The sequence below is a fragment of the Hyaena hyaena genome, unplaced genomic scaffold, assembly GCF_003009895.1.
Source record: "Hyaena hyaena isolate Hyena2069 unplaced genomic scaffold, ASM300989v1 scaffold_403, whole genome shotgun sequence".
Lineage (NCBI taxonomy): Eukaryota > Metazoa > Chordata > Mammalia > Carnivora > Hyaenidae > Hyaena > Hyaena hyaena.
This window is the reverse complement of record NW_024081035.1, coordinates 843,807-865,221: the sequence shown is the minus strand read 5'-3', so window position 1 is coordinate 865,221 and position 21,415 is coordinate 843,807. Positions and strand designations below refer to the sequence as shown.

General features: G+C 44.8%; 1 protein-coding gene across 2 annotated transcripts in view; it reads left to right on the top strand.

Moving 5' to 3' along the window:
* The window catches only part of RARB (retinoic acid receptor beta), a 168,600-nt gene that overhangs the window by 59,448 nt on the left and 87,737 nt on the right, over positions 1–21,415 (top strand). For both annotated transcript variants that reach the window (XM_039251936.1, XM_039251935.1), the window contains exon 3: positions 8,992–9,133. In XM_039251936.1, the coding sequence (XP_039107867.1) occupies positions 9,022–9,133 (112 nt within the window). In that variant the 5' untranslated portion in view covers positions 8,992–9,021. The remainder of the gene's footprint in view (positions 1–8,991; positions 9,134–21,415) is intronic.

Genomic DNA, 21,415 nt, shown 5'->3' with positions numbered 1-21,415 from the left:
TCCCTTATCCATTTGGGAAATGAAGCCCAATCGTAGAACATAAAATGCTTCCCCGGTGGTTTTCCTTTCTGGTTCTTCCTGTGCTTGTCGAATTGTTGAGAAGCAACCCACGGAGGTCCTTGGGATAGTGTGACTGTGGTTGACTTGTAGAATTCTGTCTCCTCTACACTCTTAAAATACCCTTAAGGTCAACCAGAGAAGAAGAGAGATTACCTAGGACTTCCACGTCCTCACGAAGGAAAAACATTGGGGACCTTTGCTATAGAGGGTATTCTAGAGCCTGGACTGGCTGCGTGATTTGCAGGACCCAGCACACACTGAAAATGCTGACCTCCTGTTCAAAAGTGATTGAGAATTTCAAGACCGTGACAGCAGACCAGTAAACCGAGCACTAGGCCCTTCCAAGTACCAGGCTCTGAGTGTGCCCAGGTCACCTGCCTGTGACACTGGTCCTGCCCAGACTAGATCCCTTCACTTTCTGAAAACAGCCAGCTTAACTAGTAGTGTGTACCTGCCTTATGAAATGCTCTCCCCCACAATCTTGGTTGGCGATCATTGGTGCCAAAACCTGATGGATCAGAATGGTGTTATAATAATTAGACCCACAGGATAGCTGATCACTTCAAAAAATTATTTTACCCAAGGTCATGTTCTAGAAATAAAAAAACACACATTTTCACCTAAATTGAAAGACATTTTATCCAACTGATTAATGTCTCCTTACTCTTGGTTTCCAGTTTCTGTTACCTGGTAGCATCTCTTCCCTAGGTCATGTTCCTCTAAAATAAAGGACACTGTGAGCTGAAGGTATTGGCTCAGTGCCCTTCCTGGGACACTGAAAACTTGGGAAGGATAGACCTTAATTTCTGATGTCGTGAGTTCAGGTTCTTAGTTAAGAACACGGGCTGCCTATTCACCGGTATTTCTTCCCATGGAGTTTTAATTAATTGGGGATTAAAAAGACTGAGAACATTGGCCTGTGGGTCCCACAGGGGTTGAGCTCTCAGGGGCTCACCTGACAGTCCAGGAAAATGCCATCATCGCACTCTTCCGGGACGACCGGTTCCCACAGAGATGTTGTTTTCACTACATCTGTAATCATTGCCTTTTTAGTACCATCTTTCTAGACCTGTCCCAAAATAAAGGCTTTCCTCATTAATCCAGGGAAGAGTCATGTCAAGGAAGCTTCTCGTCGAAGGGACTTGAGACAGGACTAAGACACATGGTCAGGTTCTAAGCCCAAGGACAGGAGACACTGTCCGAGTTAGCAGCCAGGAGGCACTATGGACTGATGGGCCTTCTAGAAGCCATGGCTATTAAACAGCAGAGCACTAAGGCTTCACTGTTGTCATTCATTCATCTATATTGAATCCCCAACAGTGGAACTTTATCCTGTTGGAATTTTTTTTTAAACAACAACAAAAAAATAAACAACTCTAAGCCTCTACCCCTTGGGACAACTCAGCTTTCTTATTTGGAGTATGAATCTTACATTGTTTTCCTCTTTGCGGGGCCAAGCGTGGACCCCTCCCTCACTTGCTGTGTTCTTGAAGTTTCGTTCATGCCCACCCTTCCCTGCTCAGGAGGAAACTCTGTTTGTCATCAAAATAGTAGGCTGTTTTTCTACTTTCTCCCTCCCTCTCACCCATTGTCTTTCAGTGGGGTGAAAAGGTCTTCACTTTTCTCTTTCTCCCCCACAAATCTTGCTATTAATAACTTTTCAGACATTGTCACGCATAGGCTTCCACTCGCTCCAGAGGGTGTTTTTTGTTTGTTTAAGGCAACGTGTTTCCTGGTCTGAAAACCGTGTTTCCCAAAGTAGCTGTGGGATTATTCCATACTCCCCTCCCACAGGAGGCCTCTCTGCCTCTGGCTGGAGATGGGAATCGCAGCTCCATGCTGGCCTGGGGCCGCACCACAGCGGGTCCCTGCCTTGTGGCAGGGGTTCACCCAGTCCCTGGGAACGACTACCTGGGGCAGCCCCCTGCTTACTTTTTGATTGAGATAGGGTTGAAATATTTTCCCTTTATTTTTTTTTTTTATGTTTTTATTTATTCTGGGGGGAGAGAGACAGAGCGTGAGGGGTGGGGGTCAGAGAGAGAGGGAGATGAGCATTCGAAGCCGGCCCCAGGCTCTGAGCTGTCAGCACAGAGCCCAATGAGGGCCTCGAACTCACAAACTATGAGATCATGACCTGAGCCGAAGTCAGACGCCCAACCAACTGAGCCACCCAGGTGCCCCTAAATATTTTCCCTTTAATGACCGATGGAAAAGGACTAGCACTCCTCACGGTCTTTCTCTTCTTTTGCTCTAGAAAGAGAAATTACCGGGGGCGCCTGGGTGGCTTAGTTGGTTAAGCGTCCGACTTTCGCTTAGGTCATGATCTCACGGTTCGTGGGTTCGAGCCCCGCGTCGGGCCTGTGCTGACTGCCAGCTCAGAGCCTGGAGCCTGTTTCAGAGTCTGTCACTCCCTCTCTCTCTGACCCTCCCCTGCTCACGCTGTCTCTCTCTCTCCCTCCTAGAAATAAATTTAAAAAAAAAAAAAAAGAAAGAGAAATTACCCTTCGGAACTTTGCATGGGATAGAAATTAACTCTGCGAAAGCCCAGTGCAAATAGATTTGCTTCCCACATTACTTTCCGGGTGGGTTTCTCCTGATCTAGTGCTTTTTATGACTAATATCGTACCATAAATAAAATACAAGAATGAAGTTTTTACCCTGTGCCTTTCTTCAGTCACAACACATTCCACACAAGTTAGACCTGACGTAAATGGCTCTGAGGCTAAAAAGCTACTTGCCTTCAAAACACCGCAGCATGAATTCTCACAAGTAACTTTATGATTAAATATGGGCCAGATTGCACTGTTATTTCAGAAATCATGGATCCTTGGGCTACATTCTTGACCAGACCTGAGGGCCAGTTTAGGGTTTTCTGTATTTGTGGTCATATCCAGAACTATCTACCTTAGTATGGTTAACTTAAAGTCTGATGGATTCATTGATTTGCAGCTTCCTGAACAATCTTGGAAGAATATGATTCTGAACGTAGCCTTCTCCTGCACAGAAAAATAAGTGTCTCCTCGGTAAATGACATCAAGACCCTGCCCAATCCAAATCACTCTGCTTTGGCTGTGTCTTATACACACACACACCATCATTTACATCTCTGCCAGCCTGGGCCATCAGTCCTTCTCTGTATTTCCTCACCCTTGATCTCACCACTTACCCATAATGTTCCTTGAGGGAAAAATTGCCGTTCGAATCCTATCCCTTCATCAGAGCAAGAATCAAGTGCTGATTCCCTTCCAACTCTTTGCAATTCCTATGGCTTTTCCTCAGTAAATATTTTAAGTGTGCCTACTTAGTGCCAGGTACTATCCTGGGCACTTTTTCTGCTTCCGTTAAAAGTTCTTATCACACTATGTGGTGGCATCTGCCTCTCCAGGGCTTGATTTCATGTCCTTGATAAGTTGAGAAAGGGCAACAACCATGCCTTCTATATCTTTGTGTGCCCTGGGAGAGCCCACCACATCCACTCCGGTTCACTGACATTGGATGAATGAATCAGGACAGGAATGAGTATATATAGAAGCGGCCTTTGGAATCATGAGGTTGTCCACCCACAATAGCCTGTATTGTTCAGAAACTCAGAACAGTGTTCTATCCTATTTGAGAATCTTTATTTTAAATACAAAATGTATATTGGAAACTGTCCAGAAGAGAGCTTTGGAAAGAAGAGATCTCATCATTAACAAAAGCTACCATTCACTGGGTACTTGCTGTGTGCTGGGCATTGGGTTAACACTTTGTATGTGTCTCCTAATTGGGGACACTCATTAATGCCATGAAGCATAGGTGTTTTCATTATCCCCACATTACAAATGAGGAAACAGCCCTTGGTGCAACTCACTTCACGTCACAAAGATGGTAAGCAGCAGAGTCAGAGTTCAAATCCACAGGTTCTCAAGCTAAAGCCCAATCATTTTTTTTTTATTTTTAAAAAATTAAAAAAAAAAATAAAATGTGTGCATGAACAGGCAGAAGGGCAGAGTAAGAGAGAGAATCTCAGGTTGGCTCCAAGTTCAGCACAGAGTCTGACTTGAGACTCAATCCCATAACCATGGGATTGTGACCGGAACCGAAATCAAGAGTCAGAGGCTCATCCAGCTGAGCCACCAAAACGCCTCTAGAGCCCAATTCCTAATCTCTAGGCTGGTGTCTAAACCAATTCAAATCATTCTATCTGGGAGATGGTGGAGGGGCACCTGGTTGGCTCTGTAGGTTAAGCGTCAGACTAGCTCAGATCAAGATCTCACATTTCAAGGTTCAAGCCCCACACTGGGTTCTGTGCTGCCAGCTCAGAGCCTGAGACCTGCTTCAGATACTGTCTCCCTCTTTCTCTGCCCCTTCCCCTCTTCTGCTCTGTCTCTCTCTCAAAAATAATCGTTAAAAAGAAAAAAGATTTTGAAAACCACAAGTCAAAACATGGTCCGTGAAAGGAAAAAAAAATTATAAGAATTAGAGCAATGAGGAGCACCTGGGTAGCTCAGTTGGTTGGGTGGCCGACTTCAGCTCAGGTCATGATCTCACAGTTCGTGGGTTCGAGCCCCGCATCCAGCTCTGTGCTGACAGCTAGCTCAGAGCCTGGAGCCTGTTTCAGATTCTGTATCTCCCTCTCTCTCTGACCCTCCCCTCCTCACACTGTCTCTCTGTCTCTCTCTCAGAACTAAATAAAAAACATTAAAAAAATTTATTTAAAAAAAAAAAAGAAATACTGAAGTACTTGCCTACATTTGTAGAATAGCCATTGCCTTGAATTTTTCCCTACCCCCCACCCACATCCACCATCTTGGTTCTGGGGAAGACACATTAAGTACTGTCTCGAGGCCACGTTGGAAGCCAACCAGCCTGAACACTCTAGTTCCAGGAAGCCGGCCTCCATGTTCCTGCTTTTCCTCTGTCAGGACATCCTAGGTCCCAGCAAGGAAGATGTCACACTTGCTGGTGGTACTGTGACACCCAGTTGTAGAAAACTAGGATGCCCATTGGCTCCCTGAGGCCATGACTACTGGCCATAGGCTGGCATTCCCCCATGGCACCCATGTATCCTCTGCAGTGAACAGTACTATTGTCTATTATTTTAAATATTATAATTGAACAGGAATAATACAGAAAGATAAGCAAAATACCAAGGTTACCTAGAAGAGGCAGCATTCATGTGTGCTTGGATCAGTCAGAAAAAGGTTCCTGGATGAGGTGACCTAGATCATGAAGACTTGACAGAAGTTTTTGGCTTTACTGGGGAAAGAATGTTCAGAGAAAGTAGGAATAATATTGTGGTGTCAGCCACTCTAGACTAGTCCCCCCTAGATTACAGCTTTTGCCCGTGCAGGGGGAGGGGCTCTTCTTCCGTAGTCTTCAAACACCATCTTTTCCTGGGCCATTTTCTTTGCTCACTTCACTTTCAAGGCATCCCAATTTGTCACCCTCTGGTATGATGACACACTTGGAATCCCCGCAGTGTACGCCCTGAATGGATCTTGGAAATAAGCCACCCAGCCCCTCACTTAGAAGATGAGAGAGCTTCGCCTCCTAGGGCTGTGACTTGGTCAAGGCCACACAGTGATAATGAGGTGGCTACAGTCCAGCACCTAGACTTCCTCTCCAGTGCCCCTCCTCCACTGCCTCCTCCTTACCCCTCCTCCTTACCTCCGTACCCCACCGTGGGCTACTCCTCGAATGGAACCAAATCCTTCCTTTTTTTTTTTTTTCTTCTAAGTTTATCTATCTATTTTGAGAGAGAGAGCTTGCAGGCAGGGTGGATAGGGGTGGGAGAGGCAGAGAGGGAGAGTGAGAGAATCCCAAGCGGGCTCTATGCTGTCAGCTGAGAGCCTGACATGAGGCTCTGGGGCTCGATCCCCAGGAACAAGGAAATCATGAGCTGAACTGAATACAAGCATTTGATGCTTAACCGACCGAGCCACCCAAGTGCCCCTGAATTCAGTACTTCTAAAGCCCATTTTTACATATGACAAGTTTTAGGTTACAGTTTTGTTTCTCAAAGTATGACGCTTCCAATTTTAGGTGGCACAGATGGGCTTTAACTCTCACTGAATCACTGAATGAGAAACATTTTCTCTGAATTCCTCAAAGATAAAGTCTCAGGTCAGTGCCAGTCTGTCTCAGGAAGTGAGAAGGCCTGGAGCTTTAAGCCCCTAGGAGATCCAGTATCCAGTGAGAGCAAAATAACATCTGAGTATTGTTTTGTTGGACTTTTATTTGTGTTTTATTTGCCTTTTAATATTGACCGCCGGAGCTGGCTTTCAAATGAAGCCAAAGATGAAAGGTCTCCATTTAAGCAACTTGAGAATTTAGAGTCAACCTAAGAAAAAACATTAAGCAAGTAAAATTTAGGTGGCGAGGGGGGCGCAGTGTCACACACGTGCACACACTAGGTCTTCCGAGCAGTCAAGGAAACGAGGTTTAATTAATAATTCCTACGGGGAAGGGAATTTGTAGAATGCAAATATCCCTTTGGCCTCAGGGGGTTTTCTGTTTACCCAGCCCATGTGTAAAAATACCTCCTAGCATCTATTTTCGTCACCCAGTATTCTACCCTGGTGGAAATGATTTACTGAAACTTGGACCTTCTCCTGATATCTAGCCAAAAATCTGATTCGGAGAACCAAGTGCTATTTAGTTTCTGCCATCGTTGTTACTGACCCACACTGTCACTACTTTATAAGTAGTGACAATATGAAGTTCTTCAGTTCTCTCTTCTTTCATTTGGGCATCGTGAGATTGTTTTTGACCCCTTCTTGGTCACTCAGTGAGCATCTGCTGACCTAAATACTTGGTTTTTAATCAGTGGAGGAGGTCACTTTTGTCCACTTGCTTCACACATGCAGAAAAGACTGGATCTTCCATCGGGTCCGTGTTTCTTGGCAGGAGGGCAAGAAAGGTGCTATAAATTGAGTCTGTGCATCTGGCGGCCAAAAGAGTCCTGCGAGGTGTATTTCTTGCATAAAAGGATACGTTTGAGGTGACCGCTCTGCACAGATGCTATTAGAGGTTCTGAGTATTTGTAACCTGTTATTTTAGAGTTGGGCCATACTTGTAGCTCCAGGGGTACAAAAATAAACTGCATTTTCTTGGAAAATGCATGTGTCTGGGATGTGTGACTAGAGTTGCAACCTTAAGCAAGATTTCCAGGCGTTTACAGTTGAACCATGCCAGTAAGAATATGTTTATTTAGACATTAAAATCCTAGGGTGCCCACGTAAATATCCTAAACAGTGTGTGTCACACGAGCTGTCTTTATTCATGTGCCTCAGCTTTAAATGTTTTCAGCTCTGGTTCTCGGAGTGTTAATGTATGACAGGGAAAGTTGAACTCAGGCAGTGAGTCTTCTGTGCTGTTTAGCACATTCGTTGGTGTGTCTCTTACATCCAAGAGAATTGTTTCTAATGTAGGTAAAAGTCACATCACAGTTGAGAAGGCAAAAGAACTCCTTGCTCTTAATCCTCCTGGGCACATAGAGGTTTTTGTTGGGCAATTAGAGAGGGAAAAGACTGCAGGTATGCCCTTCACTCACCACTCATTCGTCTGTGTGTTAATAAGCATCCCTCGATTATCCGTTGGCTGCAAAAGTGTGCAGTAGAAATGGGGAGGACGCAGGGGAGATGGTGGCCACCGTGTGCTCGTGAGCCACCAGTCTGCTTTATGTCACCAGTATTTCACAGAAATCAGGATAAATTGCTGCTTTTGCCAAAATAAAATTTTCAGAAGGTTGAAAAGTGGTAACTCCGTCAAATATTCAGTAAGCATGTGTTTGAAGACTTATTGAACTCAGCAATGGGAAAAATCGTAGGATGACAAAACTGGTTCAAAGAGGGATTTGAGCAAAATATCTAGGTAGGCAGGTCGATTGATTGGTAGAGTGAAAGGAAAAGAGAATGCCGGCGTAAGACTTCAAAGTTGGATACAATACTGGTTAATGTCCTACAAGACAGTAAAACAATACTCTTGGTTCTTTTTCAGCCAGACAGAAATCTTTACACCTATCGTTACAAATATATTTGTCATTTACCAGTCTTCTACAGTCGTTACACAGTCTGTGTCCAATCAATAGTAAATAGTAAGTCAAACAAAGTTACATTTCCTAAGAGTGTTAGATGCCTCTTAGGTAAGCTTGTCAAAAAGTCGATGTTGCCGGACAACACTGCCCGAATAGAACTTTCTGTCGGCATGAAAATCTTCTACGTGTGTGCTGTCCACTGGCTGTATCTGGCTATGGAGCATTTGAAATGTGGCTTGTGCAACGGAGGAATCGAATTCTAAATTTTATTTCATTTTTATCTTCATTTAAGTAGCTACATGTGATTAGTGGCTACCATGTTGGACAGGACAGCTCCCATGTGGCATTAAATGGACAGTCATTTTGATGCCTTGTTTCCAGTCTTGGATAGTATTTGTCTAAACACTCTGTCAATTAAATCATATTTTAAATATGATAATGTGCTAAATATGTGGGGGGAAAAAGACTGGAAGAGACTTCTTTTTTGAAAAGACCAGATTCGTTCATGAATCTTATTTCTTTTGCAAATGTGATGCCTCTTATATTGTGTTTCTTGATAGTGGGCGCACCTGAAATTGTCCTGGCCAGCAAGGGGGCTGCTTATGAAGTTAAGCCTGTTTGGAGGGAACCCAGGTCTTACATTATGTTTTTCAAGTGAATCAGCTTGGTATCAATTTCCCTATTGCAAGATACTGTTGTGTCTAGTTTTGATTAAAAGGGGCTTTCTGATTTGCAACAAAGGGCAAGCTGACTATTAATATTTCACAAGGATTTTAAGGCTTAAATAAGTTAACTTTTCTGCTGCCATCACGTCATTACTCAGACCAAGCAATCAATGCATCCATAAGGCTGGCTTTGATTTCTCATGAAACTTCCCAGTTTTCTTACTTACTCATCTTCTCACTTGCTTGCAGGGGTTTTTCCGCAGAAGTATTCAGAAGAACATGATTTACACTTGTCACCGAGATAAGAACTGTGTTATTAATAAAGTCACCAGGAATCGATGCCAGTACTGTCGACTCCAGAAGTGCTTTGAAGTGGGAATGTCCAAAGAATGTAAGTGGAATCTCAAAAACTTTTTTTCCCCCTTCTTTGCCTTACCTATAAATAGCACGCACTCAGCATCCGAAATCGAGCGGTGGAGGACACAGAATGTGGGATTCAGATCGGGCACTAAGGATATATTGCCAAGGCCCAGTGTAAACAGAGGTGAGCTGAAAACAGAATAACCGTGGGGATTTTCAGATCAAACCTGAGTGGCAGTTGGGGACAAAGCAGGGGCTGTGTGTCATGGCCGGCAGATGTGTGTTTCAGAGCAGTACTAACGCCCCGTGTGGTGCGGGACCACCAGTAGCTCAAGCACGTCACATCGCCACTTAGAGACTCCATTTCCCCATCCTGACAGTGGGAACAGAGTTGTGTCTGTGTCCGTGAGGACAAAAGGAGATGAGAGGCATGAATATTATTAACAGTAGTAATAATCAGCCCTTTTTCCGAGGGAAGGGAGCGTAAAACTTTTGTTGTGGAGAAAATATCTAGAAACTTGATGCGTTGGCATTTTTTCCAAATTCGATTTAGCTTTTTTTTTCTCCCAGCCACTCCCCTCCTCCAAATAATTCTGCGGGGTTTTTTTTTTTTTTTTTTTTGCAAAAGAGAACGTTTTAATAAATCAAAAATGAGTGGTCCAAAAACATCTGATAATGGGCACTTGAAATATACATCATTTAATACAGACAGTATATACGCTGCACACATTTTTTCTTACTTACATTTCTCTCTTCGGTGCTTCCAAATGAAGGGAGCGAGGGAGTGACAGGGAAGTGGCTTGGCTCGGGCCGGCCTAAGGAAGACGGAGGGTTGTGTGCCAGGTGCAGCACTGAATGTGTTCACTGCTGCTTCATTCGTCCCCTTACTTTGGGGTTTCCTGAAGGCAGAGTGTGAGTGAGGCCCTGGACTAGTGCTCGGGGAGTGCTGGGAAGGCGGAGACACGGCCCCCACCCTCTAAAGCCAGGAACCTCAGCCACCATCTTGCAGCCTGGTTCAGAGACTTACGTTATAGGTCCAGGGCTCTCGGACTTGGGAACTGGGAAATGTGGCCATTGGGTGGTGGGGAGACTGAGGATGGAAAGCCCCAAGGGCCTAGTGGCTCTGCTTAGCTGGTCGACCAGCTTTTTGGCTGGAGCTGCTTCTAGGGAATGCTGCTTACTGCCTAGTATCCATTCCATCCCTTCACCCCTCTTAAACGTGTACAGGGCTTAATACACTCTTCCATTTCTTGGGCTTCTGTATTTGGGGAAAAATAGCAGGACGGGGAACAATTCTGTTGACTCAAGTCAAGCATCCTATTCTGCGTCCCAGCCTCCCCATCATATTCTGTGTCACCGGTTCATGGTGGACCCTGTGATGTAGGCCAGTCCAGCGAGAATGATTTCAAAACTCATGCTCACCATCCACAAAAAGTAAAAAGAGAAAGGCAGACTTCATCAAAAATAAAAATGGTGTCTGCTCTTCAGTAGATACTCTGGAATTAATGAAAAGACAAGTCACACACTAGAAGAAATTATTTACAAATGGCACATCTGATTGAGGACTTGTATCTAAAATATACGAACCTCTGAACACTCAATAATGAAGCAAATGACCAAATTAAAAAAAAAAACACTGGTACCTTCAAAAATGCCAAGATTATATAAATGGCAAAGACAGACTGGAAAACTGTTCCAGATTTAAAAAGACATGCCAACTACATGCAATGCATAATTCAGATCGGATCCTTGATCAGAGGGAAAATAGCTGGAAGGGACATTATTGGGACAGTGAGTGAAATTTGAATATGGACTATAGATTATAGCATTGTAATATCCTGTTGCATGTTATTACTCATGAAGAATTGTGAATCTAGATGAAGGCTGTACAGGAGGTCTTTGTACTGTTCTTGCAACTTTTGAGCAAACTCGAAACTTTATCAAAAAAAAATTACCCAAACAAGACAAAAGACGCATGCTTAGAATGTCGGGACAGAAGTGCCCTCCTTTCTGATGTATGTGAACAAGGAAGCACCTAGGCACACGTGCCCCTGGTAGCTGTCCTCCAACTCCTTGCGGACCCAAGAAGGCACTGTGTATGAAAGAATGGAAAGACAGACAGAAACTGGGCCCTGAAGGACATTATTGAATTGCTAACCAATCAGCCCTTCAACCTCTGCCTCCAGCTAATTTGCCAAGAGCTGCCACTGAGGCAGTTGAGGTTGGGGTCTTGTTCATATTTTAGGGTCCCGGTGGGCAAGAATGGACTGGACCATCAGATAGGGTAGCATCCTACCACACACCTCCTGGAGGGTCTTTTTCCTCTGGAAAGTCCTATCTGTGGATAATGGGTCAATTGGCCACATTTCAGCCAGTTCTCTTTGCTCCCCCCAAATGTTAGAGTGACTCAGTTACTTCAAATCAACGAATGTGAAGACACGGAGCTAACAGTCACTTCGCTCAGGCCCCAGATCCTACCGCTAAAGAGAAAAGCACAGGGTTGCCCTGAAATAGCCAGATTTTTTTTTTTTTTATGTGTAAGTGAGCCTCACAGGATGATCCCCTGACACTCCATTTTCGGTGTGACATTCTGTAGACATGGATGTCACCCTGCAGTTCTGTGGGAGAATTTTAGTCTAGGCTGAAATTATAAATGAGTAAGCCAGATGTGGACTCGGGGTAAATCAGTACTTTTGCATTTATTTTGTGTGGGCTGGAGACCCATTTCCTGCTTACATTACTTAAAACCCATATCCTGCTGCTCTGTAAAAACTGGCAGCTTGGTTGCCAATTAAAAAAAAAATGATGTTTACACCCACAGGAAAACTCTAGTTTCAACCCTCAAGGAACTTATCACCTTAATTAGATTTAAAAATATAGAAATGAGAAGAAAATGGGATCATTATGCCCAAGTATACAGAAATAAATATATTTTCCTTTGAAGGAAATTGAAGGGGAAGGAATAAACACTTGGGGTAGAGAGACTTAGGGTCTGATGGAAGATTTTTTAAGTTGAAACATAAAGAAGCAGGAAAATAGGAGAATCAGTAAGCAGTTATACCAAGGTATTTGCAACTGAAATGAACCCAAGAATATGAGAGACTCCTAGAATGTTAGAACTGAAAAGGTATCTTGGAGATTGATTTTCACTCACCTCTCTCATTTGACATCCAAGCACACTGGGACCTAGTAAGGTGAACCGGTTCTCTCAGCAATCGACAACTGGCCAAAGACAGAACCAAGATTATAATTCAGGGCTTCATCTTCTCGCCATGCTTTCTCTGCGTCCCCAAGATTCGCGAGATTTGCATTCATTGCTTGCCACGGGTCATGACGATTCATTGGTTTGTGTCAGAACTCTTTGGGGGCCAGCGACAGAAAACTCCGCTCACGCTTGGCATAAGCTTAAAAAATCGGTGCATGTAATTGGACAGTCCCCAGTAACATGATTGCATGTAAGGGCTCAAATTCCTTTTGGGGGGTGTGGCTCCTCTTTGGGTCCCATGGCTGTTTTTTTTTTTTACTGTGTTGGTTTCCTGGAGTATTTTACAAGTGGCAACTCAAGATGGCACTCAACCTGACAGAGAGGTACAGTCCCCCATCACTTCGTGAGTGCCCAGGCCCTGGTTCTCATTGGCCTAACTTGGGTCACGTGCCCTTGTATAATTGTCTCCCCGTGGGGGTGGTGGATGGGTAGACTGCTGTGATTGGCTAGGTCTCAATTATGTACCAGTCCCAGGAGCTGGGCCTTGAGGTCCACCCCACCCAAACCACGTGGACCAGCAGTATGGGAGGAAAGAGTCCCTAAGTCGCCAATCAGAAAGACCAGAGGCCAAAATTTACAATGTCCCCACCAAGACCTCTCTGGTCCCACAGTGCTGTTCCCAGTATGTACTTATTCTTTGTGCCGCCCTTGAAGGAAAGAAAGAAACCTCAGGATCATACTATAGCAATAGCTAACATAAGCAAGGTGTGTTCTATAGGCCAGGGACACATCTTCACCATTTTTAATACTTTGTCCCATTCGATCCTAACAACAGCCATATGAGAAAGATTAGTTCTAATCCCATTCTTCCCCTTTTTTGGACAGATGTGGAAACAAAGGTACAGAGAGGTTAACTGATTTAGAGTAACACACTTAGTAAGGAGCGGTGCTGGGATTTGGATCCCAATAGTAATATATACTACGTGCCATAAAAAGTAGCTTTTAAAACTCTGACTTCCCTTTTTGACTCTACTGTCTTTCAAGAGGTTAATTAAACAATAATACACTCCTGTTGTATATTGGAGATGTACCTCCTAGAAAGTCATGTGCAAATTTAATTTTTATAGCCCAAATTTGCTTTTAAATGTATAAGGGGATTTACTAGTAAAAGGAATCCTTGAGTGTGGGCAATCAGGAAAGCAGGATTACTTCTTCGCTTTTCTGTTCCATAAGTGCTGGTGGGTATACCTTATACTTGCCAAGGGCTTTGTAAAACTAGGGGAGCCTTTTTGCAGAGAAACAGCTATTTGTCAAAGCATGAGATCCGAAAGTGGTGGCAGCAAGTGGAAAAAAATCGATTTTCAGCAGCATTCTGGAAGTGGTACAAAAATTTATGAAGAACTTGGGGAGGAGGCAAAGGAAGCAAAATGTCGCAAAGTTGAGTGATGAGCTTCTGCTGGTGGGAAGGTAGGCTCGAAATGATGTCCACAAAGGAGAGTATGTGGCCCTAAAATAAGAAATAAAAAAGAATAAAGGAAGACATAAAATGTGGGATTGTGAAAGAGATGTCCCGATGAGCTTAGGATACAGACAGACCACTAATTGTCCATGATGGGGAAGAAGAAGATATAAGACGACGCCACTTAGAAGCTGTCGGAGTAGAGAAGGCCTGGCAATATGCATCTGGGTCAGCTATAGGCATCTAAATGAGTGGGTGGAATCTATAGCCAAGGATCAGCAAACTTTCTGGAAAGGGTCAAATAGAAAATATTTTTGGCTTTGTGGGCCATGTGATCTCTGTAAAGCCATAGAAAGTATGTAAACAAATATTGGCTGCGTTCTAATAAAACTTAACATACAGAAACAGGTAGAGAGTTGGGTGTGGCACAAAGGGCATACCTTGCCTACTTCTGCTTTAGGTGGCTCACCCAATGGTCACATACGCCGCTCATGGCTGCTCTGGGATCTCATGGTCAGCTCATCTCCCACTGACAGTTGCTCCTCTCCTACCTACAGACACCCCAGCTTCCAGCCACACAGGACCAGGCAGACTCATAAGCCTCACAGCTCCATGTTTCTGTAGAGGCTGTGCCCTGACTTGAGTTACAGGAGCCAGCAGAAATGTCTCTCCTTCTGAGAAGCCTCCCTGAACCACACCCTACATTCTACATAATTCATTCTTTCCCGTGTTACTATAGAGCTTCAAATATACCTCCATGAACTGCCAACTTATTACAGTGTGAATCTCCACATACCTGCAAGGCTCCCTCTCTTGATTAAAACCTCCTAAAAGGCAAGGCAAGCGTCACGTATTCCTCACTTTGTAGCCCTGGGAGTTAGCTTGATCTTTTGGTCAATGAAGTTAGATTAAGGAAGTGATTAAATGTAGCTTATTTATTTATTTATTTAAATTTTAAGTAGGCTCTATGCCCAATGTGGGGCTTGAACTCATGACTCTGAGATCAAGAGTCACATGCTCCACCAACTGAGCCATCCAGGTGCCCTTAAATGTGGCTATTTTAAGTTTATTTATTTATTTTAGAGAGAGCACAAGCAGGGGAGGCACAAAGAGAGAGGAGACACAGAATCCAAAGCAGGCTCCGTTCCCTGAGCTGTCAGCACAGAGCTACAACCCATGAGCCATGAGATCGTGACCTTGAGCTGAAATCAGACGTGCAACTGACTGAGCCACCCAGGTGTCACCTAAATGTGGCTATTAAAAAAAAAAAAAAAAAAAAAAACGCCTAAATCTTACATCTCCCTAGCTTCACTTCCTGAAAAATTGTGAGGCGCAAAACAGTTCTGGGCATGCCTCTCTTGAACTCTCAGTCATTCATTTAACTGCTGAGGGCCCAGAACAAGTTATTCAGCTTCTTTCAGCTTGTGTTTTCTACCTGAGTAAGAGGGACTTGAGTGTTGACGGACAGCCCAGGCATGATGTGAGAGCTGATGCTTTTAATCCTGTTTAGACAACAGCATTTCCACAATGAGCTTCCTCTTGCCGGTTCCCTCCCCTAGAGGACATTAGAGCTTCTCATGGATTTGCTTTGGAAAGTGGTTGGGCTGAGCAGGCATCTTGTGTAACTCTGCATGGCTGAAGTCCAAAAAGTAGAGAGGCTGACATGGGTAAGAGGTGGGATTTGGGGCCCACCTGGCCAGTCCGTGGCTATCAGTTGTCCCCTGGCAAAAAGGGAGATCTAAGGATGGGCGAGACATTGAGGTCAGGAGGCCAGTAGGAAAATGAAAGATAAAAAGTAGGTCAGAAGCAAGACTGTGTGCCCTGATAAAGAGGAAATAGTGTGCTTTGAATGCCTCTCACATTTGCCCAGGTTTCCCTGGGCCTCTGGCTTAGAGATGGGATGCCTATGCCCCGTGTGTGTAACACAAACTCTGTGGAGGTTACTGTGGCTGCCACCCCCATTCTATTTCTTTTCTTTCTGAAAACCACTGGCCATTAATTTCCAAAGGAGCCTCTTCAAATTGCCTTTGAACTTCTTTTTATGTGGGCCATGCTTTTGAGTGGTGGGCAAAACATGCCTTTGATTTTGTTTGAGAATGTGGTTTAGTGTTAATTTCACAGCATTTTTTCCCTAGGACAGTCTCTTAAGTATATTTGTAGAATAAAGCGATTGAATAATCTCTGAATTTAGTAGTCCCTAAGTGCTCACTGACACCTTCTCATTTGGGGCATACTGAGCTCAAAAAGAGCTTTTTACGAAGTCTCTAAATTCTGATTTATACTTTGGACGTGAACGTCCCCATGGGTCGATTGGATGGAATGAATACGCTTTGCACGGACACTTTGATACTTCCATGAGAGGTTTTTGTTGTTCTGTGTTTCATTTCCCCTTTACTGTTAAACTTACATTAAAACAAGCCTTTTGGATTAAAGGCACTTAACCTCGGTTAAAATCACTTTGGTTGATGCACAAATTATATCGATGTGCTCGTTGGTTCTGTGGCTGGATTTTACTGGCTTTATAACGAGGGAATTCATATCGTAGGTTGCCTTGTGTACTTGGGAAATTACATAAAAATCATCATCAGGGCACTTAATGTCTTTCTAATTTTAGTTTATTTCTTCATTTGTTCCTGTGTTACGTCCTCGCCCGTCACCACGTTCCCAAGGTGCGGCGTGATCTTTTTGTTCTGCTCAACAGAGAGGCGGCATTAACTCCCACCTTTCCTTTTACCCCGCCACACACAAATCCCCAAAGAGCTCCCCCAAAAGTAAATGAAAGCCTGGAAACTTTATATTTTCGGTCTAAAAATGTCACAGAAGCTGGAAGGTACAAATCTGCTGTCCCTTTCCACTTGCCAGATGTTAAGGTTTTCCTGCATCTGTTTGGGCGTTTAAAAAAAAAACCCAAAGACGAGTTCCATTTGGGTGCTGGCAGCCCAGTGACGTCAGTACCACCATGGGACTTCGAGCCCATTAACACTCAGACTGCAGCGCAAGTATTAAAATGCCTTCAGCTTTACTAACACATTTCTCCCTGCAGCCTGTCTCCTGGAAAAGGGACGCTCAGCACATTCTCACCTTAGAAAAGGAACTTTCCATGACACCATAGGACAGAGGAGAGCAAAGGAACAAAGGGCTTTGAAGGTAGCCTGAGCTGGGTTCAGATTTGGCTCCACCCTCCAGCTGCTTCATCTTTGCAAGATGTGTAATTTTGTTTCAAGTGCAACGGGGCTAACTGGCTAACTACAACCTGGGACGACCTTGCTGGATTGTTTCGTGCATTGGACCTTATGAGGATGATGCGTCTGGTACCCTCCTTGGCCCACGGAGTGTTCTCTCAGGGTTCTGCTGCTGGTGGGGCACCCAGGCTCTGCTCTGTGCCATCGTTACCGCTGCCACAGCTGCTTTTCACTTGAATAACTCCACAAGCCCTGCTCTCCTTCAGGAGAGAAGTGAAGGACAGAGGCTAGTACTCGTTTCGAATTGTTTATAACACCACGGTGTAGATATACAGCCCCAAATATTATGTCACAGCATTAAAAATAAAGCTGGCAGGCATCGTTTCTAAAATAAATATCCGCCTTCCTCAGCTACTGTAAACTGGGAGGCAGATGGCTCATTTGCCCGGAGATGCTGGGACATGTGTAATCAGAGAATGGGGTGGGATCCTGGTATCGCGGAACCCAACTCCACGGGGAAAACCGAACTGGGGTGTTAGAAAGGACGCCTGGGCCCCTCCTTGCGTCAGTCAGCTCGAGGTGAGGCCATCCGGGTCTCCCAGGCAGCGTCCGGTTCGCACTAGATCACCAAAGAGGCAAAGTCTCTTTCACTCCTTGCTTCCTCCTTTGTTTGCCCCTGTGACACCTGCCATCTCTCCCCAACGTTTATTTGGGGACTCTGTGGCCCACTTTGCCTGAGTCCATCACCCTTCTTGAACCCAAATCTTACCCGCTGGTCTGTTCCCCAGGCTGTTAGCCATATGGTGGGAGGCTGCAGAGGACATGGGTGATAATATATGACAGTAGGGGCGCCTGGGTGGCTCAGTCAGTTAAGCGTCCAACTTCGGCTCAGGTCATGATCTCACGGTTCATGGGTTCGAGCCCCGCCTCGGCTCTGTGCTGACAGCTCAGAGCCTGTAGCCTGCTTCAGATTCTGCATCTCCGTGTCTCTCTCTGCCCCTCCTCCACTCATGCTCCATTTCTCTCTGTCTGAAAAATAAATAAACATTAACAAAATTAACCAAAAAAAAAAATGACAGTTGATAGTCATGAAGCGCTTTACCAACAGCACAGCCTCCCAAGACTTTGAGTCATCTCACATGGCAGGTAGAAAGGGAATACTTGGATCTTCAGTGTCCTGACATTCAGAGACACTAAGAGACCTGCCTGCAGTCGCGCTGCTGGCTTAAACCCATGGGTCCTAATTCCAATTCCTAGTATCTTTTCTACTACACTTTGCTTCCCTAACAATACAGTTCGTATGTGCATTTGATGCTACACAGTTTCAGTACCTTCACCCACTTTTGCTCCGAAATCACATTTTCTATCATGTACATATGATTTAATTTCATGCACATACTGGTTTAATACAGGATTTTCCCTACAGTAAATTCTGCAGACAGTGGACGAAACCCAGTTTGGGGGAGTACTGAACATAGTATGCAAGAATACCAGATCATATAGTGATTAAGTCATTCGCTTTCCAGTAGTCATTCCATCTATTTATTACAAATGGGAAAAGCTTAGTTTGATGTCAGTCCATCCTTAATTAGTACCTCTTGAACCTTTGCTACTCTCTCATTTTGATGGAGAGAAGACAGGCAACCATACCTAGTTAGGACGAAGCACTGTGCCTTTCAGAGGTATCCACACTTTCTGAAATGACCAGACGCTGCATAGTTGAAGCCCTGCAGACCATTCATTGCTTATCGCAACCCTTTGGCTCTCCCGTTTTAGCATAAGAGCTTCGTGAACGAGCATGGCTTTGTTCCAGTGAAACTTCAGGCAATGAACCTGAAAACCCTGTTTATTTTTACCTTTAACTCCTATTTATGTCAAACAATACTGCTTTTACCTTTATAGGAGTAATATGAAATTCTCTGAACTTTATTTAGGCAAAAAAGAATCAATGTAGAAAGCACAGCGGCCTCTAATGTGGGATCTCATAAGGGTTAGACAGGAAGGACAGAAGTTAGAGAAACTGGTTTGATGTGTTAGTTGGTCAGGTGTTCTTGTATCTTGACAGGAATAGAGAGAGTTGGCGGGGGGGGGGGCTCAGTCCCTTCCAGAGCCCCCTGTATTGCTACAGTTGGTGGTGGGTAGCCCATTGACCACCCTTTGCATCGCCAAGGTCCCCTCCGCCCTTCCTCCATCCTGAGCTGTGCACACCTCGAAGATGGGCCGCTGGGTCTTGCCTTTCTTGGATCCTCAGGATTTAATCCTGTCCTGATATAACAAAGGGCCAATGAGTGGGTGGATTTGCCCTGGAGGGATTTCAAGGATCTGGCGAACTGGGGAGGTGGGGGGGGAGGGTGGAATATAAGAAACAGGGAAGACGTCAAACTGTACTGCTTGCTCCCTCTTCTGAAGAGCGTCGAGCGGCAAGGTGTTGTTGTGGCTTAAAGCACAGACTTGATGGACAGCCTGGGTCCTGATCCCAGCCCACTACTCATGGAGCTCCGTGTGGTCTTGGACGGGTGATTTAGCGTCTCTGTGCCTCGGGTCCCTTGTGTGTGTAGCACCGAGATGATGATAGTACCTCCCTCGCTTGGGTATTGTAAGGAATAAATGAGTTAATTTAGAGTAGGAACTAAAGGCATTTCTTAAAGGCATTTCTTAGCTCTGTGTTAGCTCTTGTTTCTCTTCGTCCGCTCTGGTAATGACCCCTTCTGGCCTCCAGGGATTGGATCATCAGTTTAGTCCTTAGTGACTATGCAGAATAGCTGATGTTCCTTCCGGCCCAGTGGTCCATCTACTCAAAACAGAAAGTACTCTTGAATTTGATGTTTGTCCTCGGAGCTCAGACCTGACACCCACAAAGCAAAGGGTCACGTCAGCCAGAAGCGACCCTGGGACTCATGGCCTTGCATCACTTACAGAATCCGTTTCGAGGATTCTGTAATCCTGGCCCCGCCTGCCTGGGACACTGACCTCCTGTCACGCTCCTCCAAAGGTCCCCCAACCCCATGAGTCACTGCTGACCACTCGGCATGCCCATCGTGTGACGCAGCCTCAGGGTGTGCCTGGCGCCCTCTCTGCCTGTGATGCCCGTCCCCTGCTTTCCGTCCTGCTCATCTTGCAAGCCCACTTGCTCCTAAATCCGCGTGCATGTTTGTCTAACAACAGGAGGCAGGTGTGGGTCACTCTTACCTCTCTACACTGTGACATGGTAGTGACCCCTCTGCTGGGTGACTTCAAAAGTCAGACTTGTTTTTGAGTCCAGGAAATAGGTAGGGGTATGTGTGTGTGTGTTTGAGAGAGAGAGAGAGAGAGATAGAAAGAGAGAACATACACAGGTCTTCTCTGTACTGACTGTAAGCATCTTGAGGGCAGGCACGGGCTTTCCTATCTGAGTCTGCAACCGAAAGCCCGGTGCCTTGTACCTAGTAGGTATTTCTAAAATGGACTGGAGGTAAAGAGAAATTGAAGCATAGAGATTCTGAGTCAGGAACTTACATCTGATCTTTTCTTAGAGTTCGAGTTCTGAATTCGGTCCCACTGACATAATGAGCCTGTTTTTACCTTTTCCCTTTTGCGTCCTTCCCTAACTTGCACCATACAAATTCTAGCATATGATCGCTTGCATAACAGGAAGTCTCACTCTTGTCTAGGTCCATGGTGGATATAACCAGATGGAGCTTGTCAGTATGTCCTAACAGGGAAGATTTGCTCTCTCCCAAACAGGTACACACACACACACACACACACACACACTCACACACCACATTTCATCAACTCTGTAATTTGTTAAGGCGCACTATTATTTTATGTGCCACTAAAAACAAAACAGCAGCAATTAAACAAGGACGCGCCAAAGATTGTGAGACAGGTGGCAATTTCAGAGAGGGAGTGAGGGAGAAACCAGATACCAGCCCTGTAAGAAAAGGAAGCACCTCACATTCTAGGCTGGAAATACTCTGTGTTTCCATCTTGAGCGGTGTTTCATTCTGCTTTAAATAGACATTGATAAAACCTCAGTGCCCAGGGACAATCCCCAGCCCAGAGTTGACTGAATAAATATGCAAGTGCTTCTAAAATAGCTGGCAGAGAGCCCTTTGTTTGGAAACAAATGTCTCCATGAAAATAGCAACCCGAAATTTCCCCGCAGTCCCTGTGTTCCGGGGCGATGAACATGGCCCTTTAAGTACCTTCTCCCAGTGACAGCAATTCTCTGGAGGGTGGCTCCCTAAATTGCTCAATAAATCCGTGCATAGAGTACAGTCTGAATTTGCTCTTCCTCGAGTGGTATTGAGCACTTAAACCGGTTTCTTCTCCCTGTGCCATCGAAAAATATTAACTCTCACCGTTAGGTTATTTCTCTCATCCGTCTCCCTTTAAAGCTGGAAAACAGAGAGTTGAGCAATTATCCGATGAACTAGATTAATGGAGACAGGCATCTTTTTAGTACTGGGACTGAAGAGCATGAAC